This window comes from Pteronotus mesoamericanus, unplaced genomic scaffold, assembly GCF_021234165.1.
Source record: "Pteronotus mesoamericanus isolate MK-2021 breed Mesoamerican mustached bat unplaced genomic scaffold, CSHL_Meso_final scaffold_232, whole genome shotgun sequence".
NCBI lineage: Eukaryota > Metazoa > Chordata > Mammalia > Chiroptera > Mormoopidae > Pteronotus > Pteronotus mesoamericanus.
In genome coordinates this window covers 14,329,531-14,354,783 of record NW_026555311.1, presented here as the reverse complement: position 1 = coordinate 14,354,783, position 25,253 = coordinate 14,329,531, and the positions used below count along the sequence as shown (strand labels likewise).

The 25,253-nt window shown below is 39.5% G+C and overlaps 1 protein-coding gene across 1 annotated transcript; it reads right to left on the bottom strand.

Moving 5' to 3' along the window:
- Positions 1 to 7,293: 7,293 nt before the first annotated feature.
- Positions 7,294 to 19,385, bottom strand: LOC129085336 (alcohol dehydrogenase class-3). The gene is made up of 9 exons (XM_054591702.1): positions 19,296 to 19,385; positions 16,649 to 16,750; positions 14,875 to 15,016; positions 14,098 to 14,185; positions 11,407 to 11,626; positions 10,752 to 11,012; positions 9,859 to 9,994; positions 7,979 to 8,117; positions 7,294 to 7,592 (listed from the first exon to the last, which is right to left on the bottom strand). Exons 1-9 carry the CDS (start codon positions 19,305 to 19,307, stop codon positions 7,568 to 7,570), a joined length of 1,125 nt encoding a protein of 374 aa, XP_054447677.1. The 5' UTR covers positions 19,308 to 19,385; the 3' UTR covers positions 7,294 to 7,567.
- Between the last annotated feature and the right edge of the window lie 5,868 nt (positions 19,386 to 25,253).

The window sequence follows — 25,253 nt, the reverse complement described above, 5'->3', positions numbered from 1 at the left end:
ATGGCAATTCTGTGGTTATATTAATTGGTGTACATTGGTATAGTTTACTAACTATACACTGGTGTATTTTACTAATATGTGCCAAAAAATCAATATGTGGAGCACTCAAGAAGGGCTTCCTGGAAAAGGATTTTCACTTATCAGTAATAAGTTTGTTACAGTTCAAAGTATTTTAATAATTCTTTTATGGATATCTGGGCTTTTTACTATTGTAAAGCTTTTAGTGGAGTAATTGTTCCCATCTATTGGATGATAAACATTTTTACTCTTATTACTCTAGGCTTTTTCTTCCCACTGTCAACAATAAATACATGAAAATATTGGTTTTCAAAACATGTAGGCGCATTTGTCCTGTGATGTCATGAGAAGTTCACAGGACCAACAGTCAGGACATCAGAGCTCAGATTTCTCCAGTTTTTTCACTGGTTGCATGGCTAGGAATTAGACTGGTTAGGAAGCCAGGACAAACGAAATTGGGAAACTGAGACATAATTGAACAAGCAGTTTGCAGCCGTCTAGTAAATCCTATCTTCCCTAAACCCAGGGGTAAATAACTGAAATCACCCTGCTCAGGGAGATAGATAGCAGAAATCCAATTAATGCCATTTGCTAGCGGTACCCAAGGACAGATGAGGTTGAGAGAATAAGCCTCATTTTGGCACATAAGCATAAAGCTGGTGAATATTCTCTTAAGGTCTTCCATGAGACCTCCCCTAAACTCCCAGCCTTTAAAAGCCTCAAGACATTCGTGGCTGGTGTGGTTCTGTGGATTGAGTGCCGGCCTGGGGACCAGAGGGTCGCCCGTTTGATTCCTGGTCAGGGCACACGAGAGGCAACCACACATTGATGTTTCTCTCCCTCTCTTTCTCCCTTCCCCTCTCTCCAAATAAAATCTTTAAAAAAAAATTTTTTTTTTAAAGGCTCAAGAGAAAGGACCCAGCACACGCTTCTCCACTCCCCAGAAGCATTCCCATGCCTTTGCATTCCTCCCTTTCTTCCCCCACCAGGAGTGCATCTCCTAAACTGACCCCATGCGACTTGTACTCAGGGAGCAATGCGCAGCAGCAGCTCGTCCCGGTCTAACCCCCTGACCCTAACCCAAGGCCCCATTTTCTTGGACTTCTCAGTGAACTAAAGCAGCCCCACCATGGCTTGCCTCTTCCCTATAGCATTTCTGGAAAGCCAAGGCAGCCCCTCTGAGGCTCTCTCTCTCCTGTTGCTTCCAGCATCCGAACCCCTTCCTTGCTTCACTGACCCCAGCTTTAATGAACGTCCTCTAAAAATCACTTGGACTCAGGGTGTGAAATCTTTCCTCCATGAAGTCAAGAACCCACGCGCTACCAGCTGGCCCAAGGCAGACCCACTCAGGGCCAGGTCCCCTTTCCGGTACCAGGAAGACAAGTCACCATACCTGATCTTTTTGTGGGTGATAACGGTGATACCACAATCTGGCAACTTTTATTCTATATATAGTGTGACTATACAGCAAATTTGCTTTATTTTAGCAGTTTTGTCAGAGGTCAACAAAATTCAGGCTAGAATTTTTAAAACTTCACCAGTAAATATGAGCCCTAGGTTCTTCTGAGGAAACAACATAGCTAAGGATAGAAACAGTATTAAAATGTTGATTCAAGAAAGAGAACAACAGATTTTTTTTAAATCCAAATTTCCACTGTTTCACCTTAACACAGCTTGATTAATTTTGGTGTTTTATTCCATGTCTAAACTGGAGGTAGTTCCATGGTGGGTTAGCACTTCTTTCTTGAAAGGAGCATGTGCACTTTTGCCTCATCTCAAGGAATTCTGTTGCAGCGTCCTGTTTGATAGATATCAATTTGCTTAAAATTCCCATCCCATCTGCTTTGTTCCTGTAGAGAAAAGTTCTACCAAAAGCAATTTGTACAGTGGAGGACTTTGTATGTACCTGTTCGCTTTGTAGTTGTTTCTCTAAAGACATGATGATTTCCTTGGCAGAGTTCTATGGATTTATTATCAAAATAATTTTAAATATACTCTGTGGGGGACTTCATCTCGCGGAGTCCTCCAATTTGCCGTGGATGAAATGAGTCGTTCCAGATACCAATTGTCTGTTGAGGAAGGGGGATGGAGATTCCCTCTAGTGGGGAATGCATCAAGCCTCTGTGCTACACAGCTTTTATTGAGAGGGTTACAGGCAGGGGATAGGCAGCAAAAATGTATAGGTAATCTAATTACATCAGCAATTAAAGCTTACAGAGAATAGATACTGTTTAAAGATGACAATGGCAGGAACACACTAAACTGCTTTGGATCCGGATGAGCACCCATCATGGCGCCAGGTGGGATCTGGGTCAGGGTCCAGGAGTTTTGTAAATTCCTTTCCCAGCCTTGAGCTGGTTATCTGGTATAAGATTAACAGAGCTTGAGGGAGAAACAGAGCATGCTCAAGGGGTGTATTTTACTTCTGATTTCCCCTGGGGGCCCTCAGAGTCATTATCCCGTCTTGCCTGCCTCCAGCTCTACCAAGACTTATGGTTCCTTTCCCAGGCCCCAGCTTGCCTGGGGCTACAGTTCCTGATACCACTCAAAGCGGCCCTCCTACAATGTTTAATACAATGTTTTCCAAAAGTGTTTGAGGTATACTTTTTTCTAAATGTATTTGCTGACAGAGAATCTGATCTTGCATGTTAATTAAACAATATTGTCTGAGTCCAAAGTTGGTCTTTTCCCAGGTCAGCGAAATGACTCCAGGCCCAAAGTTACCTTCGGACTTTGCAGATTGGTAGCCAAGCAGAAAGTGTTCTGAAGCATTCCGTGCATGGAAAATATGTCCCCCTCCTCCAATTCAACAAATATTTTGAGAGTTACATATAATTTTCATCCCAAATGGATAAATGAAAGTAGTGTTATGTATATGTTTTTGTTGGCTGTGAGTTTTATACACATTAACCGGCTCCACATGACAGTTTTGGACATAATATTTTTTTCCTCACCTCCATTCCACAAAACCCCATCACTCTACACATTCTACTTTATATGTTGTCAGTTCCCTGTGCATGTAATGAACAACTTGCTCCAAATCACACATGCTGTGTATGGACACTGTCTTCAGTGAACATCACTAAGTGGGTTAAATAGAAAGCAGAATAGTCCAACATGCTGAAAATGGAAATGCAGAGATTTGCAAAATGTTAGGTATGTGAAAATTTATCAATAAAAAATAAAAATGAAGCTGCTTAAAATCCTTAACATTGTAAAATTTTAGATCTTTGAGTTAATACATTTTGCTAGTTTTCATGAAATATACAGAAGTTATATATATGTTAAAATTATATGCCTTTTGTCTAAGATATCAGTTTAAAGATATTTTCAAAAAAATTTCTAACATTACCTCTAAGGTGGTAGAATCCTAATTTTGGACAACCAGGATAGTTTTGCTGACATGTATATAGTGAATGATTTTTAGCGCTGTGTTGCATGTTATACTGTCCTCCAAAAACTTTGGTTCAGCAACATATATAATAATCTAGATGCCACTATAGCTCATGTATTAAAAGGCTCTTAACAAGGAAAACTTTATACTCTACTTCCATGATCTAAGTATCCTTATAATTGGAAAAAAAGAGAAAAACTTTTAAGAGAATTATTAGTTTTCCCCAGTACATGCCCATTTTGTTACTGCATTTGCCCAAGGCAGTAACACACGCTGTTCCTGGAAGGCTGGGCTACACCAAACCAGGGTAAAGGCACATTTCCTATTGCTGGGCTAGAAGGTGACCTTAACTTACCCTTTCTTCCAGTTCACCCAGGATATTAATTTAGGGCCACTTGGACCCATACTGTCTCCAGTGCTCTAGGTAAATAAGAGAATGTAGGTTATGCTGCCTAGCCCTTCAAATGCAACAAAGATTTAAAAAGAACCTTGACCATACTTCCACTTTTCCACTTTCCAACCAACTAAATTCCAGAAACACAACCTTTTGAGAGCATTTAGGCCAAATCAATCAAAAGTTAAAAAAATAAAAGGAGTTTCAATGTAACCAAAGGATGTATCTGCATGGCCTATCTGATGTGGTGGTACAAAAACAGTCTAAAATACTCTTAGGTGGAAAAACAAAAGGGCACACTGAGTAGCATTAATAGTGTTTCTTTGTGTAATTTTAAAGGATGTGTGGAAATGCTATTATATGCATAGAAACTTCTGGGAATGTAAAGACTTAACAGTGGTCACCTGGTTTTGGGGGAGAAGGGAATGTAGCTTTTCTCATATGATCTCCACTATTTGAGTTTTCTAACTCTTGTTCACGTATTTATTTTTATGACATTGATTACCTGGATAGTAAGAATGTATCAATCGTTTTTGCTTGCTTCTTTATACTTCTCAAGATAATATAAAAACCTTAAGTCCTAGCTGGTGTGGCTCAGTGGATTGAGCACCGGCCTGTAAAGCAAAGGGTTACTGGTTCGATTCTCAGTCAGAGCCCATGCCTCGGTTGCAGGCCAGGTCCCCAGCTGGGGGTGTATGAGAGGCAGCCATACATGGATGTTTCTCTCCTTTCTCCCTCAATCTTCCCCTCTCTCTAAAAATAAAATCTTAAAAAATAAAAACCTTAAGTGTTACTTAACAGCACCAGGAAAAGACTGGTAATTTTACTATATTAAAATAAAAATAATATAAAACATTAAAATATAAAACTGACAAAAGATTGGCATCTAAAATAAAGACCTAAAAATTACTCAAATACAGACATAATCCAGTAGGAAAAAAAGGACAAAGGAGGTGAACAGATACTTAACAGAAAAGGAAATACAAATGGCCAATGAGACTTCAGTAATTGAGAGAAATGCAAACCAAAGTCATGATGAAATATCAGCAATTTCTAGTAAATTTAAAATGTGCTTATCCTAGGCAACTAATACAATAAGCACAATGTGTAAAAATATTTCACCAGTGTTGTCAGCAACACAAGAACAGCCTTGGAAACAACTTTATGCCATCACCTGGAGAACAGATGAATTATGGTAGCTCATACAACTGGATATTTCTGTATGGTATTTATAATACAGAGTAAGCACAAAATAACACAGGTTAAGCATACAATGACTGAAGAATGAAAGCTACACAATGAGACAGTATCAGGTTTACACCATGCACCATTCTGAAGACTAGAGGGTTTATGGGTTATATTCAGGAATACTTCACAAATACTATAGGTTCAGTTCCAGACCAAAGCAATAAAGCAAATCACACTAATTTATATACATATAAAAGTTATGTTTACATTATACTGTCATCTATTAAGTGCAACAGTATTGTCTGAAAAAAGAACGTACAGATCGTAATTAAAAACATTGCTAAAAAATGCTAACCATCATCTGACTCTGCAGTGAGTTGTAATCATTTTGCTGGTGGAGGGTCTTGCCTTGATGTTGATGGTCACTGACTGATCTGGATGGTGGTTGCTGAAGGTTGGGGTGACTGGCAATTCCTTAAAATAAGACGATGATGAAGTTGCCACATCAGTTAATTCTTCCTTTTACAAACAATTTCTCTGTAGCATTTGATGCTGTTTGACAGCATTTTACTTTCAAAATTGGAGTCAATCCTCCCAAACTCTGCTGCTGCTTTATCAACTAGGTTTAGATAATATTCTAACCTTTGTGGATATTTCAGCAATCTTTACAGCATTTTCACCAGGAGTAGATTCCATCTCAAGATTACTTTCTTTGCTCATTCCTAAGAAGTAACTCCTGTTTTCTCATGAGATTGCAGCAATTCAGTCATATCTTCAGGCTCCTTTTCTAATTCTGCTGTTTCCACCACATCTGCAGTTGTCTTGATGTCTTGAACCCCTCACAGTCATCCATGAAGGTCAGCATCTTTTTCCAGACTCCTGTTTATGATGATATTTTAACCTCTTCACAGGAGTCATGAATGTTCTTAATGGCATCTGGAATGGCAAATCCTTTCTAAGTTTCCAATTTCCTTTGCCCAGATCCATTAGAGGAATTGCTATCTGAAATATTGTGAGAATTACCCAAATGTGACACAAAGCTAGCAAATGCTGTTGGAACATTGGTGCTGATAAAACTTGCTCGACACAGCGTTGCCGTAAACCTTCAACTTGTAAAACAAACGAACAAAAAACCAAACAAAAGCACAATAAAGTGAAGTGCACTAAAATGAAGTAAAACAGATCCTTGAATAACCTGGTTTTCTTTTCACTTCCTTTTGTTCTAATGTTGATAAAAATAGATTCCTAGCTAGGGCCACTGTCTGCGTGGAATTGGCACCTTCTCTTCGTGTCTTGAGTTTTCTTTGGGGGCTCTGGTTTCTTCCCACATCCCAAAGATGTGCATGTGACATAAACGGCTTGTCTGTGTAGTCCCAGTCTGAGTGCAAGTGTGTGTGAATGTGCCCTGAGATGGGAGGGCTTCCTGTCCAGAGAGCGTGGGGGTCCCTCCTTGTGCCATGACACTGGAGTAAGTGGGTTGGCAAATCATTATCTGACTTCTTTTTGTCTTTCTGAAATGTATGTCTTTCTGAAATGAAATTTATTTCAATGTTTAATCTTAGAAGTGTTTTGAGTCTTTACTTAGAAGTTTGTTTTTGTGACTAGAAATTTGTAGGAACTTAGCTGTTGTTTGTATCAGTTACCCTATGGGAAAACTGGTTTCGTTGTGTGTCCTTTTGCTTAAAGTTGCAGTTTCCAACAGTCCGTCAATGTTAAGTGAGGACGTACTGTGTGATTATGTAGTAAAAACCTAACAACAGGCGTGAGACTGATAAACATCAAATTCTGAATGTTGACTACCTCTGAAAAGGCAATGCGGTCTGCACATGGTAAAATGTTAAAATTTGATAAAAGGAAGTGCTGGAAACTTGGATATTCAGTACATAAATAACTATACTTTTTATAACCTTGAAATGGCTCAGAGAGCTAACAACGCACAAACACTTACCTACGTATACAAGGTAGTTTCAACAATGAATTTTAATGCTCACTGTGGGCTAGATACCATACTAGGAACTGGGGGTATATAAGTTTGAACAAGTCATAGTACCTGCCCTCAAGAAGATAATATCACAGAAGCCAACTTGGGTTTTGATTAACTTTGCCACTGATGGCTAGGGAAATCTGTTCTTTAGTAAATGGGCCGGAGACTCTCAAAAGTTATGTCAAAGTTACTGAGGACAGCAGCAGACAAGGTTCATAAACTCACAATTGCCCTGATCCTCCATCTTTCCTTCAAACAATAAAGATAATGGGGAGAAAGCAGTGAGAATAAATTCAGCATAACAGAGATAAACACTTATGCAGAAATTAACTTTTATTATACTAAAAAATTCCTTAATGAGCTAGCAACTATTCATGTGAAGGAAGAGTCCAGAAAACAGATTTATGACAGTATTAGCCTTATCCCTCATTGGAGATATATTAATGATATAGAAAACATTATTTCCTAGACTAGTTACTAAAAGTCTAAGAGACTGTGGGCTTGGAAGAGCTTCTCCTTGCTTGTCTGGCTGCTCCAGTAAGATCACGTGACTTGGTTATAAGGATAGACATATTTTCTTCTTTTGAATTTAAAACTTTACAACAGTTCGGATGCTGTAAGAGAAAGAAACAGTAAACAGGTTTTGAACAGTATCTTTTCTTTTAAGAACATTAAAATTATGTATTTTTAAAATTTTCACATGAGGATATGTTTATTGATTTTGGAGAAAGAAAGGGGGAAGGAGACAGAGAAACATCAATGTGGGAGAGAAACACCAGTCAGTTCCTTCCTCTATATGCTCTGACTGGGGATGGGACCCACAACCTAGATTCGCACCCTGACTGGGGATCAGACCTGCAACCTTTTGGTGTATGGGACGACTAACTAAGCCACTTGGCCAGGGCAAAATTCTATTCTTTTTTTTTTCCCCACTCTTCTTCTTCCACATGCCTCAAATCATTCTTATATTCCAAAATACATAACTAAATAGGAAGCTTACCTCTTTCCTGCATGCAACAGTTCAAAGGCTTTGTTAATTTGGTCAAAAGACAGATTGTGAGTCACAAATTCATCAACTTTTATCTTTTTGGACATATATTCGGACACCAACTTAGGAATGCTTTCTACACTCTTCCATCCTAAAACAAATCATAACATCTATTCATTAATTTTTTTTCAACAAGTCTCTATAGCATGCTTGTTACTTCATGGGTTAAACAAACATCTTAAAAGAGTAAATTTTTAAATTACAGATGAATGAAAAACTTCAAAATTAGCACAGAGATGAGACGGAACTTAATGCACATCATTAGCTAAGAAAAAAGTAAATGCCTTTTCAGTGTTTTCCTTTTTCTGCAGTAAAATACCATTAAGTCTCAATAGACTTTTAGCCTATCCAGGATAGAAATCTATTAAGTCTTGGAACAAGCATTATTTATTAGGTCCACAGCAGCCAAGATTTCAATTATAATGAAACTCAAGGAAGAAAAATATTGATGTGATACATGACTATTTCTATGGTTTTAAATTCAACAATGAATAGGGATGGCATCTCAGAATAGAAAACTGTAAAACTGAGAAAAATAAAATATCAAAGCTTCAATTTTTTACTTGTTATTGAAAGAAGCAGTAAATCAACAAAGCAGCCTTCTTACTTTTTAAAGCAGGGATGCTTCAGACCGTCATTCAAACTTTCTTTAAGCCTTCCCCAGATCTCCCTCTTTATAATCCTCTACCAAAGTGAGGGCTTTTCCTTTCTCTTTTAAAGCTCCTGTTAACTGAAACAACTACAACTCTAGACCAACATTTCCATTTACACCTGTGGGTCACATTTTAGCTACACCCACAGGGTCCCAATGCTCCAGCTTATTTCCCAAACAGCACTGTGTTAGGATGAGCCTTCAGTAGGAGGTTTCTGCCATCCCCCCGGCTCAGTCACCCAGGTTTAGAAACCCTTTCAAATCTAGCTATGGATCCTGAGATGATCTCTCTGAGATGCACATGTGGCTTTAAAAGTCTCTTCTATGACACCCAAGTTCAGCATATATCCAGGGATTTGGAAAGGAGGGTTTAGTCAGCTTGACATTTCTACAGCCAATTCTATAGTATAAAGAACGGAAACTCTGGCCAAACTCTTCATTTTAGCATACTATAATAATCATTTCTTCTGACTTCTCAAAAAATCTGGTGTGATATAAGCTAGTGGATGTTAACACATACTTGTTAAACACAGAGCCTTCAAAACTCATGTTATGTGATCTTTTTCTTAAGACGATAGTGAGAATATGTTTTTTAAAACAACTATCAAAACTTAGGCAACCCCAAACAAACCAAGTACTTCTTAGGATCACACAAAGGAAAAATTATCAGTCTGGCAGCTTTTCAATTTTGTTATAAGGTTTGTCTAATTTAAAATCTTCAGTTTAAGATTTAGTATTGGTTACTGCTGAAATCAGTACTATTCAGACAAAGGTATTATTATATCCAATGATGGCTGCACTCTCTGGAAAAAAGGAATAAAAAATGCCTATAACCTCCACAAAGTGGTAAAGCAAGGATGATGCTATAGTTTGTTTACCCTGCAACCAACTTCTCATGCCTGCCCTACCCCCAACTATAGCCTCATTAACACAGTATTGATTTTTTTAAGTGTATAAAATGTTGCATTGAGCTTCAGGAGAGGCTGAGCACCTTCCCAGCTCCAGGGGAAAATACTGATTGAATGTGAAACCCTTGTATTAAAATAACTTTGTATGCAACAAGTCAGGATGAGAAAGTAACCGATGAAAATTATTGTTAAGACAAGAACACTGTCCTGGAATTAAAACACTGCTAATGGAAGGAAGAGAGAAAATGTCCTCATCCCATCCAACAAATTACCTCCAAAGGCGGTGCCTTTCCATGTGCGGCCTGTTACCAGCTGGAATGGACGAGTGGCGATTTCTTCACCAGAAGCAGCTACACCCACCACCACACTGACACCCCAGCCTTTGTGGCAGGCCTCCAGCGCTGCTCTCTGCAGGCAGAGATAGGACCAAACACAGAAGTCAGTGCATTTTGCTGGGAACATCAGCTTCCCTAGAAACTTCTGCAGGGAGAGCATGGTTTCACAAAACTTCCTAAAAAAGTGGCAACAAAATGATCAAATGGAATGTTTAGTATATCTAATTTTATTAAAAAATTTTATTTTTACAGGTCTTTAAAAGTTTACTAGCTTGGCTAAATGGTAACACAAATTGAAAGAATTTAAGGCTTTTACTTGCTGTCCTTTTTGAAAAGTAAATACTAACTCAAAATTCTGAAGATTTTAATAAAAGCAGGCAGAGAAATAATACTAATACTTTTGCTGAATGTCTACGTTGTGTCAAGTAGGTGCTGTTACTGTCTGTATTTTACACATGGGGAATCTCAGGTTTAGAGAAGTCAAGTCGCTGCTTAAGGTCACTAATTTAATCTAATTTCAAAGCTCATGCTGTCTACAATGGCATCATTTTACCTTTTTATTTATGCAGATATCCTCTAAGATTTGACCTACACTGAAAGGCAAAGGAACATTTTTCTTAATCCTTCCCTAAGCCATTCTTGTGTCATTTCCCATTTGTAGTTCAAATCATTATTTTTCCTGTCTTCTATGAGAATAATTCTTATCAAGAGGCTTTTCCTTTCCAAAAATAAAACAATCAGAAATCTTAATTAAGAAAACTGCATTAAAAAAGCAGTTATACATACACACACAGAGAGAAAGAGAACAGAAAAGGGCCAAGTATACTTACCATGACCTGCACATTACCAATACACTCAAAGGAATAGTCCACTCCCCCATCAGTCTTCTCAATGATCACTTCCTGGATGGGTTTACTGAAGTCCTGGGGGCTGATACATTCAGAGGCTCCAAACTCCTTGGCTTTTGCGAATTTATCTTTATTGATATCCACACCAATGATCTGGGAGGCGCCGGCCAACTTACAGCCCATGATAACTGCCAACCCAACTCCTCCTAGGCCAAAGACAGCACAAGTAGAGCCAGGCTCCACCTGTTAGAAGACAGTCAATGAGTACTCCTTCAACAGGAGTCAAGAAAATCACTCGGTTTCTTCTCTTTTCTTTCTTAGATTTTATTTAAATTTTTTTAGAGCTAGGGAAAGGGTGAGGGGTGGGGAAGAGAGGGAGAGAAACATGGACATGCAAGAGAAACATCCGGTAGTTAATCGGTTGCCTGTTGCTGGCCCGGCCTGCAACCTAGGCATATGCCCTGACCAGGAATCAAACTGGCTCCTGTTCCAATTTGCAGAACGACAACCAACCCAATGAGCCACACCAGTAAGGGCAAATCACTAGGTTTCTTAAGATTGGGACGATTTCATTATTCCAGCAAAGTCTTCCTGTATCAAATTAGAAGGCCAAACTAAAAGCCAGGCCAACGCTCACCTTGGCAGTGTTCACAGCAGCTCCATAACCAGTCGAAATGCCACAACCCAGGAGGCAGACTTTATCCAAAGGTGCTAAAGGATCAATTTTAGCAACAGAGATCTCAGCCACAACTGTGTATTCAGAGAATGTGCTGGTGCCCATGTAATGTAAAATCGTCTTTCCTTTGCAAGTAAATCTGCTAGTGCCATCTGGCATTAATCCTTTTCCTTGAGTGACTCTAAAGAAAATAAAAAAGGAAAAAGGCAGGGTAGAATTAGGTTTCCCAGAACCCGTAAGAAGAAACCAGTTTTAAACATAATGACTAATAAATAGAGGAGTGTGCGAAGTCCAATTTTAATGTATGTGTTAATAATTTAGCATTTTTCAGCAGTGTCTTATTAGGGAAGCTTATAAGATATTTAAACACTACCTATCTTTTCCAACATTCAATATCCTGGATCTTATTATCAGTATTAAAATAATTTGACCAGGTACAACTTATGGATCAGATGAAATTATTTTAAAATCCCACCCTAGAACTCTGTGGCCAAACATAACTTCACAAAGCATGAAGCCAAATCCAGCATCTACATGAGCAGAGACCACACACAGTGATCCATTCAGTCGAGGAAACAGGTGGACAAACTGGCTAACTTAGATCTTTCAGGACTTTTTCAGAAGTATAGTAGTCCTCAAGGAATCAAGTTGTTTTTTCACTTCACTTAGTTTTTTGCTTGTGTAGTTGGTTACAGTAATGAAGGTGGGGGTGGGGGAACAATGTCACAAAGGCAACCAATATAATTTAAGGTAACAAAAATTATTTTTGATATTCTACATATATAGGTGATATAGTGTTTTGCTTAGGAGAATGAGCCCTAAAGTTAGACACAGTTGAGTTCAAATACTGTGTGATCTTGGCCAAGTTAGTTCACCTTCGTGCCTCAGTTTGCTCACTAGAAATGCAGAGATTGCTAAAAAATCAAATGAGGTATTTTATAAAGCATTACCATGGTGCCTAGCACCTGGTGCTTAATAAATATTGGTTATTTTTAATAAAAATAAACACAGTAATTTGATGCACACTCATAGGCAAATGCTGTGAAATATATATATGAATAAACAAATACAGAGATGAAGAGAAATGGATTGCCTCTGTATTTAAGAGTAAATACATGTCCTTTGGGAGAAAAACAAAACTATTACCAGAAACACAGAGCAAAGAGGTGACAAAAGTCTACCATAAGTAACTGTTGTTATGTAACTACTTGTTTGTTTAGCCTTCCTTAGTGAGTAGTCACTTCTTCCCAGAGGAGTTCACAAACGAAGGTGATGCAGGATACACTTTAAGCTGTGAAAAGACTTGTCCCTCTACAAGGTTACAGACCGTCATGGAAAGCCCATTTCCAGATGTGCCACAAAAATTTTTCAGGCTATTTGAAACTCTCTTTGAACCCAACTAGTTTTGTTGTTATTCTAGCTTTGCCAAAAGCAATTGGATATGTGTTATAAAACAAATGGAATCTTGTTTTCAAAAAACATAAACTAATTTTCCAAGTGGCATTAGAAAACAAATGCAAGAACAAATGGATCTCTGTGCACTGCTGGTAAGAGTGTAGCCTATGACTCAGCGTTTTAATTCTAGTGGTGCTTAAATGGAATATGACAGAGCAACTTGTATACATCTCCTACACACTATGTATGAAGGAAACCAGACAAGAGCACATAATGCATAACTCTATTTATAAGAAGTTCCACTGTGAAAGAAATTACTATACTGGTGACCTTTGAGAAAGACAGGTGTTAACTTCGAAGGGTCATGAAGGACTTTGTAGGGGGTTGGAAGGGCACTCTTTTTTAAAAAATTCTCACCCAAGGACATTTTTTCACTGCTTTAGAGACAGAAGAAGGGAGAGAAGAAGGAAGAGAGAGAAACATCGACTGGCTGTCTCCTGCATGCACCCAGACAGGGGATTGGATCCTCAGTCTAGGTATGTGCCCTAAGAGTTGAACCCACCACCCTTTGGTTAGAGGACGATGCTCCAACCAACTGAGCCACATTGGCCAGGGCCAGGCCTTCTATCTTGATCTGGATGATGGTTATAACCATTAGGTATGTATAGATATATAAAAATTCATTCAGCTGTACACTTAAAGTTTGTATACTTTAAGTGCTTTATTATATGTTTGTTCTAACTCAATAAAAAAGAACGCAAGAAAGGAAACATACAAGAAAATCATAAACTGCCTCAAAGTAGTTCTTTAAGAGCTGTTTTACCTTACTATAATAAAGTCACTAACTTTGCTGTGTTAGGGGGTTATGTTATTCCTTGTAGTCTTCCCACTTAGCTTGTAAGTTCTATTACTTTGGTTTCATGGACAATAAAATGGACATAAAAATGATTTCATTTAACTTCATAAGCATGTCCCTCCTTATTACATATGTTGGCAAATTTAGCCTAGTGTTATGGAAAGAGAGTGAGTTCAGAAAATTCAGTTTTCTTTCTTAATAGCTGATGATACTTAGCAAACCACATAATTTCTGAATCTTAACTTTCACCTGTGAAAACTGGGCAATTACTGATGATACTGAAGCTGTTATAAAGATGGAATGAAGTAGTTCATGCAGAATGGGCTGTATGAATTGCCACACACTTATTATCACTATTAAGATGACCTCTTGACTTAAGAAGAAAATAAAAAGATACTAACCTTATCTTCTGGCAAAGGTTTGTTTTAGGATTTAGACAAAATTTGCATTCTCCACACTGAGGGATGTAAAGTGGGATGACAGTGTCGCCTGGAAAATAAATGCAAAGACTTTATCCTGAATAGGTGGCATCTGTTTCTCAAGGGATATATTAGCCCCTGCAAATTCCTATTCCTGTCAGCTCATTCGGCTTTGGAAAGTTAACAACTTCAAGGCTGGAACTTCCCCTACCTAACATCATCCAGATACTGCCCGACGCTGCAAAAATTACAAGCTTCAGAATTTTTATTAATTCTGAAGGAAACTTTTAAAACAGTATCTGGAGAACAAGGAGTCATGGACCTCAAAATATTGACTCAATGATGCATTTTTAAAAATTCTTGTTTAATTGGGCAAAACTGGCTTTGGAAATGTTTTTAATTGTTCCAGATGAACAGCAGTCTGCAAATCAGAGGAAAAAACCCATCAAAAACACAGTGGGCAAAGGAAGGTTTACAGTTGTAAGTACGTAAAACAGTTTATATTCTTGTGTTATTATTGGTGAATATTCAAGAGTTTATTCTTGTATTATTAATTATTGTATTATTTTCCACACAAATTGTAAACCTACTTTTGCCTTCCCCTCTTTGTGCCTCCTGGGTGAGTAATAAAACCAGCCTTGACAACTTTCTTAGGTGATAACTTGTTCATAAATAAACAATATGTAGTTTATCAGAAATGTTAGTTCCCTATAGAAATAAGCCAAAATTGTAAAGTAAGTGTTTCAAATACCCTCTTACCTGCCTTCAGCTTAGTAACTCCTTCGCCAACACTTTCCACAATTCCAGCACCTTCGTGTCCCAGGATCACTGGGAAACTTCCTTCAGGGTCAGCCCCACTCAGGGTATAGGCATCAGTGTGACAAACTGCGGTGGCAATAATCTATCAGGGTATTCAAATGGAGAGCGTTTAAGTGTGTGTGCACGTAATTCACAGTGAGGCAGAGGTCAAAGGAAAGGCACTTCTACTTAACTACCACATTTCATTGATTCCGAGATACATTTATTTCATATTCTAACCTCTCTAAAACCAGTTACGTGTGTACAAATAGATGGCATCTTAACAACTAGAATTGTCAGCTGTTTTTTTTTAAAGTAGTACACAGAGGTACTGGTGTATATATATATGCAATGAAAGATGGTCCATCTATTCTCTTTCTCAGTGCATTTTAGCCAGAGTAACTAAGGTGACTGTATGGGCACTTGTGCCTTCAGGTGTGAAGAGGAAGGGCACCTGTATGCAAAGCCATCGCACTACTGGCCTCTTCCTGACCGCTACGAAATGCGATTTCCAAAAAAGTCTGGACTATTTCGGAAACATGCCAGCCTGCTGCTGTGCGCCAAAACTCAGTTTTTATTGGAACCAATGCCCTTTTGGCAGCTACACACATACAAATTCTGTTTATATAAGCTCTTTATACCCATCTCTCTCACTTTCAAGTATCTGTTATCTTTCCAAACCACTAAACACGCACAGAAAGGAAAAGTCTTAGAGCGTGTTTATGCTTTTCTGCTTCTCACCTACTTATCCACTTGCAAGGTAACGTTCTTTGCTGTTTGTTAGCAGTTTCCCAGAGAAGACGGCTAAACTCAGTGTGCCCCATACAGTACAGTGAGGACATTTTCTCTTTCAGTGGAAAAATCACAATCAGGTTAATTTCTGAATTTAACTATTACAAGGTTTCAGATTCCTGGGTCTGGGCTGAAAAGGACCCTAAAAAGTTTTTTAGCTCTGTGCTTCTTGACCTAATGTATGCAATCCTGGGGAGCATGAGCCAGTTTGTGTATTGGTGCTGTGCATTTGGAGGTGGGATAGCAGATGTTTATTTTTCAGCAAAAAGAGCTGATTTTTCTAGACGACAGTTTTATTCAATGGTCACTAATTTAAACTATTAATTTTATATGAAAACAAAGACAGAGTAGAATGTTAAAAACATTCAGCTGGTTGCCTTATGCAATATGGCTCTCTCCTGGGATAACTTCCTTTCTCTGCCACAGCAGAGATTAAGCAGCACTGGAGTAATGAATGCATCCCCTGACCTCAGACCCTATCTGCAAGGGTCAGTATTTAATCAAGCTGACCTCACTGAATCCTTATTCATCAGGAGCCTCTTCCCAGAACTGTCTGCAGTCTCCGCCACCAAAAACTGAAGGCAATTTCTTCTTCTTTCATTTCTAATGTTATCACCATACATTTTAAGTTACAGGATCAGCAGAAAGAGGAACATCCTACAGTCACCTGAAACGCAGGCCACATAACTAAACTGCGCTGATCCAGTGATCCCTGGGGAGGGCTGCTCAGCCCAACGTCAGAGCTAAGAGATTGAGGGGAGCGCTGCAAAGGTGACAGGGACAAAGTCCGAGGAGGATGTTGCAATTCTGAGGTTGGATGACTTTCAATACCCAGCTCTCCACACTCTCCTTTGGGATTTACCCTCTGCAGAGCTCAGAGTATTCATTTATCCAGAGACCTAATTTTAAGTCTTCTTTTCCATGACCTTAGATGTGACATTACCTTAATCCGAACTTCATGAGCCTTTGGGGGTGCCACCTCTACCTCCTCTATGGAGAGAGGCTTTCCAGCCTCCCAGGCAACTGCAGCCTTGCACCTGATCACCTGAAATGTGGGGGAGGGGGAAAAGCAAGTTGTTTATTCACCTGAACTAATAATGAACTGCTTATTTGTTAATTTAGATACTGATGAATACTGATCACATATTCACAAAGAAACATGTTCCTTTAAGTGATATGGAGAATGGTTTTGCATGTTTTTAGATTTCATATAAATGTCATTAAAAGATTTCATTAGATGACTACATGGTCAGATGTAAAGAAACCTCTTTTGGTTGAGAAGTTTTATTCATCTAATATTTAATGACCCTCTACAATGCATAAGAAGAAACAGGTTAAGGATAGAGGTTCCAAGAGGATCTGATTCTGTAGGTCTGGCATAGAGCCCAAGGAATCTGAATGCTTCACATGTGCCCTAAGAAATTCTTTTGCTCCAGCTGGTGCAAGTAACATTGGTGTGGTACAAACCTGCTGGATGGGAAGGAGTGTAAGGAGTATCAGAATGCGGGAGCTTTAAAAAACTATACCCATCCTTTTAACTGTGCCATCCAATACAGTATACACTTGCCACCTGCGCTAACTTGAAAAATGGCCAGTCTGAACCGAGTTAAGCTGTCAGTGTAAAATACACTCAAATTTTGAAGACTTAGTACAAAACAGGTAAGAATATTTCAGTATTTTAAAAATATTGATCACATGTTGAGATAGTATTTTGAATATACTGGATATAATTTTAATGCCATTTTAATATGGCTAATGGAAAAGTTAAAATTACGTGAGTTGTATATTTCTGTAGTATAGTGTTGCCTTACGAGATTCTAGTCAATACGTCCCCTCCATTGCCAGAGAATCAAGTGTAATGAGGAAGGTTTTAAGCAGTTTATATAGTGGTTACGAAACCAGTTGACAGAATAAAGGTTGAAAACCACTGGGTTTACAGGAGGCTGGAAAGTCAATAATTACAAAAAGTGTGATTTAAAGGGACAGGCACACAGTGCTACAGAATGCAGCAAGTGGAGAAAGAGTGTAACTTTGGCTGGTGAGTTTGAGAAAGAATCACTTTTTTAACGGGGATAACGAAGAAGGAAGAGTTACAAATTATGATAAAACACCTACTTACAAGGTGATTGTGAAGAGTGAGTAAGAGTGAATATGAAGCCCTTAATACACCATTTGGCACACGGAAGCTTTGCAAAAATAAGTTAATAGTCATTAAAACAATGAGCGAAGGAGCAGTAAAACAATAAGTGAAAGAAGAGTTGAACTATATAGCGCAGTGATTTTCAACATTTTTCATCTCATGGCACACATACATTAATTGCTAAAATTCTGCAACACACCAAAAAATATATATTTTTGGCCAATCTTACAAAAAAATAGGTATATTTAAAAAAAACAGACATAAGGAGGACGGGGCAGATGGGGGAAGTGGGAGGGGGAAGGGAGGGAGAGAGACTGATAGAAACATCGATTTGATGTTACACTTATTTATGTGTACATTGTTTGATTCTTGTATGTGCCTTAATGGGGGATCAAACCTGCAATCTTAGCATATTGGGTGGACGCTCTAACCAAATGAACTACCCAGCCAGAGCAAAAATAGGTATAATTTCGATTCATTCACATTGGACGGCTATTGTATTGGTTGTCATCGTTTTTTTTTTTTTTTTTTAATTTTTCAATTTAAAGGAAAAGAGGACAGTGCCCCTGACTAAAGTGCCAGGGACTGCATGTTTTAGAAAGTCTTGCAGTACATCAATGATATAGACAGATGAGTGGCTTGTGTCAATTGCTGAAGCCAGAAATTTTGCTTTTAAAATTAAAATGTAGATATTGAATCTGATAGTACAAAAAATTCAGACACTGCGCTGGAATCCTTTTTCACCTTAATGTACCATAAATGGCAAAAGACAAATTCAGAACACTGACAATGAGGTCATGTACACTAGGGACCTGAAGCAACAAGACTAAATAGTTCATCCATAATAGAAGTTTTACACCCCCGGCCTGACTAGGATAACAATGGCTCAATTTTGAATTAGTATCATGAAACACAAGTAACCTAGAGGTTAGAAGCACAGGCTCTGGTCAAAGGTTAGCCACTCGCAAGTATGACCCTGGGTAAGTTACAGTAAGTCCTGGATAGGTTCTGCAACTTTATGCCAAATGAGGGATAAGGAAACCAATTTTACCATAGGCGAATGAATATAAACGGAAGTTACGTTCCTACGGCATCTCGTCAACTTTATTCAAGAAATAACCTTGAACAAAAGAACCTGCTGTAATCATTTTTGCATAGGCAAACCGTGGCCCTTCCTGAGCCATTTCCACCAGAATAGCACCGACCATCCCGGCCACTCTTCCTGGCCACTCTCCGGATCTCCCCACCCCACTGCGGCCGCCCAGAAGCAGCAAAAGCCTCCCAAGTACGGAGCCCAAACAAAGCTTCCTTCCTTATTGAACCGTTCTTCTGAGGCTCCGCTTCAGCTCGGGCATCCAGCGGTCTGGTTCCACCCTAGGCTTTCTGGCTTTCTCTCCCCCCTATCCCGGGCCCGGACCCGGACCCGGGCCCGCAGTTTGGCCTGTAGTACCTGGTTCGCCATGCCCTCCGCGTCTGCTCAGCGAGGGGCGGGAATCCGGGGCAGGCCCAGTGCCTTACGCAGGGGGAGTGGCGCGGTTGCGGCGTGGGTGGAGCGTCGCCGGGTGCCTTAGGACTCCTCCCGCACCGGCCCGGGCGTGGAGGCGGGGTTTGCGCGGGGTCGCAGGGGTCCGGTGCTGCCGCGCACTCCAGCGGTACTAGTGGGCGGCAGCCCGGAGGGTGGAGGGGGTGCGGTCGAGGGTGGAGAGTGGGGGCTTTGTGGCCATTCTGAGGCCTGGCTGCAAAAAACCGTTTGTGTCAGGGGAGGGTTCCCCGTGCAACTGTAGCCGAGGCAGCGTAGATTAATTTACAAACGAGAGATGGGGAAGGTGAGGAACCAGAAATTTCGCTAGAAGCATGTGAGGAACTGGGAGGACTGCATAGTCTCCGTGTTCCTATACACTGTATGCGCTACGTCTTGAGGATGCAAGATGAGTAAGAAGCAGCCTTCAAAATACTCCATCGAGAGGGGAAAGTGATCCCTGAGAATGAGAAAGGGAACTCAAAGAAAGAGGGACCTATTCGAGAAACTTCCAAGGTTCCTATTGCAGCTATTCCTGAAAAGGGGGATTTTTGGTGATCGATAGGACAGGGGAGTGGAGTTCGTGAGAAGTGAGGAGTGAAAAGTCTCAGGAATGTGGATGTGTTTGATATGTTTAAGAGTAGACTGGAGTTCATAGAGAGGGAGAATGCAGTGTTGTCAGTTTACTCTTAGACTTCGGTTGTGAATGTAGAATATTTTAAAAATAGCTCTACCAGACAGACTATTCTCTACTTCTCACTCTTTTTCATGGCTTCTTTCCTTCAGAACATACCTTCAGTGTCGGCTCTTTCAAAATTTGTGTTCGAAATCCTTCTTCCCTTCATTTCTGCTCTCATTCACACCGTGGTTTTAAACTTATATTCATATAAGGATAGCTTCCAGAGTGTGAATCAGGATGGCTCAGGGTAAACTTCAGGCTTGGGCATACAACTGCCCACCAGATGTCTGTCCCATTAGGTTACCTCACAGTTACCTGAAACTCAATTTGTCCAAAACTCATTTTGTCTTCTTTCTCCTAAAAGGTACCCTTCCTTCTGTCTTTGTGTGGTACCACCATCCACCTACTTGTCCCAGCCAGAAACCTGGCAAGCACAGTTTCACCACCTCCCTCAGCCCCTGCATTCAATCTGTCACCAAACCCTAAATACCTCTCACATCTTGTGCCTCCTCTTTTTCCCCACAGCTGCTGCATTAATTCAAGCTCTCATAATTTCTCATAGGGTTTCTGAACAAGACTTCGAGTTGATTTAATTGTTGCCAGGCCCCTGAAACTAATGCACTTCTAAATAAATGTCCCCTTAGTGATCTTGCCAAATCTACATTAATCTATGCCATTTCCATTCACCTTTAATGATGATGTGGGTTATAAGACCTCAGGGCTGGGTGCAGAATAAAATCCAAACTTTGTAGCTGGGCGAGCCAGGCCCTGCATAACCTGGTTCCTGCTTATGTCTCCATCCTTGTTCGCTGCTATTCTACCACACAAGTATGGCTTCAAACTTAACAGATCAATTACACTTCCCTAAAAGAACTGTTATCTTTCTTAATTCCAGGCCTCTATATATGATAGAACTTCTGCTTGGAATGCAGCAAGCATTTATCTAGTGGGGGGAAAAAGCTTTTTAGCAGAGTTAATTTTCTTTTCTCTATAGCAGATGTAATGTCTATGTTCCGGAAAGCAACACTTGCATGCTGTGGCTTTCCACAATAATAAAAAAGACTTTTAGTTTCTGGTCTGTTGTGTAAGGGATTTGGAAGTTGTCCTTCCATTTTAATGAGTAAAAAGATGAGCAAACTGAGAAACCAGAAATTCTCCTTAAATCTGTCAGAGTAGTAAGATAGGGCAAACTCCTGGCCTAGAATTGGAGAGACAGCTCACAACTTACAGGAGGAGAAACCACCATTAGGGGAACCAATATTGAGGTTGGAAAAGGTGAAGTGTTATTGATGAATTGCTGGAGGCTTAGTGTGGATAAGTCTGAGAGCTAAAAATCCCAGAAGGACCTACTCAGGAGCTTGGAGGTGGGGGATATGGCAGGTGGGAGGGGAAGCTTCACACTTTTATGACTTTTACTTCTAGGAGTTCTACCAGGTTCTCCTAGTAAAAATTAGAGAAGACTCCCCTTCTGCTTCTGGCAGGAGAAGGGGAAAAGAAACCATTTTGAAATATGCCACAGCATTTTGTTCTTCTTAACAAAGCCTGCCCTCAAGAGACTATTGTACCAGAGCCTAAACTACTGAGGTGTTATTAGAGTTTACCTGACATCAAGGAAGGGAAATACTCAACTCCAGTGCCCTCTAGAAATCCTGTACCATCTGAGGGAGTGGGGAGAAAAAACTGAGAAGAAATTGTGAAGTTCCCAACTCAGGAGGCACAGAATCACTAACGGCCTGAGAACTAATCACAGGACTATAGAAAGTTTTCCCTTCTCCCACAATTAACATACATTACTAAAGGCCTATTAACTACCTTTTTATACCCAGTAAGTATATCATGTCTGCCTTTCAACAAAAAGTTACAAGGCATAATGAAAGGCAAACACACAGTTTGATGAGAACAAGCATTAGAACCAGACTTATATGGCAGGGATGTTGGCATACTAAACATTTAGCCAAGGCTGGTATGGCTCAGTTGGTTGGAGTGGGTTGTCCCATATACCAAAAGATTGAAGGTTTGATTCCAGATCAGGGCACATACCTAGGTCATAAAGCTTACATCCCCAGCTGGGGCACATATGGGAGGCAACCAATCGATGTTTGTCTTGCACATCAATGTTTTCTCTCTCTCTCTCTCTCTCTCTCTCTCTGTGTCTCTTTTCCTCTTTTTCTAAAATCAATAAACATTTTTTAAAAAATTTGAGAATTTTAAATAACTGCTATTAATATGTTAAAGGAACTAAAGGAAAAAATTGACAACATGGAAGAAAGATGCATAATTTGAGCAGAGACATGGACATTCTAAGAAAGAAACAAAAAGAAATGCTATAGATTAAAGTCTCTGTAATGGATGTACAGATGTGTTGTGGAATTCTGCACTTGAAACCTGTATAATTTTGTTAACCAGTATCATACCAATAAATTCAGTAAAAAGAAAAAAAGTACAAACTTCCAGTTTGAAGATAAGTCATGGGGATGTACTGCAAAGCATGGGGAATAAAGTCAATAATAATCATAATAACTATGTACAGTGACAAATGTTTACAAGATTTGCCGTGGTGATTACTCTGTAAGGTATGTTAATGTTGAATCACTATGTTCTACACCTGAAACTAATATAATATTGTATGTCAACTATAATGAAAAATAAATTAAAAAAATAAAGATGAATGATTGCTTTAGGCTAAAACAAATGAATAAATAAAGTCACAGTAAAGGAAATTAAAAATGCTTTTGATGGTCTCATTAGTAGACTAAACACAGCTGAGGAAAGAATCTATGAACTTGAAGATATATTAATCAAAATTTCCTAAACTGGAAAGCACAGAGAAAAAAGACTGAAATAAATGGAAAGAGTAACTAAGAAACATGGGAAGGTATAAGATACACATAATGGGAATACCAGAAAAAGAAAGAGAAAGGAACAGAAGCAATATGTGGGAATATAACGACTGAGACTTTTCTTGAATTAATGGCAGAGCGGAAACCACAGATCCAAGAAGCTCACAGAATATTAATGAGGTTAAATGCCCAAAACAAAACCCCTCCATTTAGGCATAACATATTCAAAATACAGAACATCATATATAAGGGAAAAAAGTTGAAAGAGGACAGAGGGAGAAAACATCTTACCTATGGAGGAGCAAAGATAAGAATTGCATTCAATTTCTCCACAGAAACCATCCAGACTAAAAGATAGTGGAGTAAAATATTTAAAACTTTGTGAGAAAATGCCCTTCTGATCTAGAATTCTCTATCCTGTGACTTTATCCTTTAAAAGTGAAAGAGAATTGACTTTCCTAGGCAGATGAAAACTGAGGCAATTTGTTGTCAGTAGACATGGCTTATAAGAAATCTTAAAGAAGGACTTCCAGTCAAGATGGAGGCATAGGTAAACACGGCTCACCTTGAACAAACACAGCAAAAATTCAAAACAAATTTGTTAGACTACAAAACAAATATCCCTAAGAATCACCAGTGAATCGAGCTGTATGGAGGTTCAACAACCAAGGAATTAAAGAAGCGACATTCATTCAGATGAGTAGGAGGGGTGGAGATGTGGAGAGGTGTGGAAAGGCACGGAGAGGCGTGGCGATGTGGAATGGGTGGTCCCACTCCCATGGGTGCTGGATAAAAATGAGGAGGAATCCCTTGGGAGTGAGGGATCACAGCTCCACACCAGACCACCCAGCCCAGTGTTCTAGCACCAGAAAGGTAAATCCCCATAACTTCTTTCTGTAAAAACCAATGGCGGTTGTGGTAGTAGGAGAAGCTGAAGGATTCTCAGGAATCTCCTCTTAAAGGGCCTACAATGGACTTAGGACTTAAGCAGACTCATTCCCTCTGGGCTTTAGCACTGGGGCCATAGCTGGAAGGGCACCGGTGACATACAGGGACAAACTGGAGTGACTGGCATCAGGGTGAGTGCTGGGAGATACTTTCATCCAGGACAAAACCCCAGAGGCCAGGACATGGCAGTGTTCCCTCTCTGAGTCCTCCCCTACAACAGAGCCACAGAGCCGGGGGTTCAGACCACCTCACTGGTGATTACCTAAGGCTCTGCCCCATCCAACTTACTGGTGAGCTTTTCTACAATAGGCCATGCTCCTAAGACGATGAGTCAAAGCACCTCTACTGAATACACAGAAACAAACACAGGGAGGCTGCCAAAATGAGGAGACAAAGAAATATGGCCCAAATGAAAAACAGAACAAAACTCCAGAAAAAGAACTACACAGAATGGAGGTAAGTGAATAGCAGATGCATAGTTTAAAACACTGGTTGTTAGGGTGCTCAAGGAACTCATTGGGTACTTCAACAGTATAAAAAAGACCTAGGCAGAAATGAAGGTTACACTAAGTGAAATAAAGAAAAATTTACAGGGAACCAACAGTGGAGTGGATGCAGCTGAGAATCAAATCAATGATTTGGAATATAAGGAAGAAAAAAATGCTCAGAACAGCAAGAAGTGAAAAAGACCCCCCCAAAACGAAGGATATGCTAAGAAGTCTCTGGGACATTTTCAAGAGTACACACATTTGAATCATAGGGGTGCCAGAAGGAGAAGAGAAAGAGCAAGACATGGAAAACGTATATGAAAAAATAATGAAAGAAAACTTCCCTAATTTGGTGAAGGAAACAGACATACAAGTACAGAAGCATGAAGAGTCCCAAAATGGATGGATGCAAAGAGGACCACACCAAGACACGTCATCATGAAAACGCCAAAGTTTAAAGATAAAGAGATCATCTTAAAAACAGCCAGAGAAAAGCACATAGTTACCCACAGGGGAGTTCCCATAAAACCATCAGCTAATTTCTCAAAAGGAATTTTGCAGGCTGCAGAGGATTGTCAAGAAATATTCAAAGTCAGAAAAAGCAGGGACCCACAGCTAAGATTGCTCTACACAGTAAAGATATTGTTTAGAATCAAAGAGCAGATAAGGAGCTTCCCAGACAAGAAATAACTAATGGAGTTCATCATCACCAAACCATTATTATATGAAATGTGAAAGGGGCTTATTTAAGGAAAAGAAGATCAAAACTATGAGCAATATAATGGCAAATAATACATATGTATCAACAACTGAATCTGAAAAACAAACTAAGCAAACGAGAAGAGCAAAGGCAGAATCATGACTATGGAGAACATTTTGATGGTTGCCAGATGGAAGTGGGGTATTGGGGAATGGGTGAATAGGTGAGGGGATT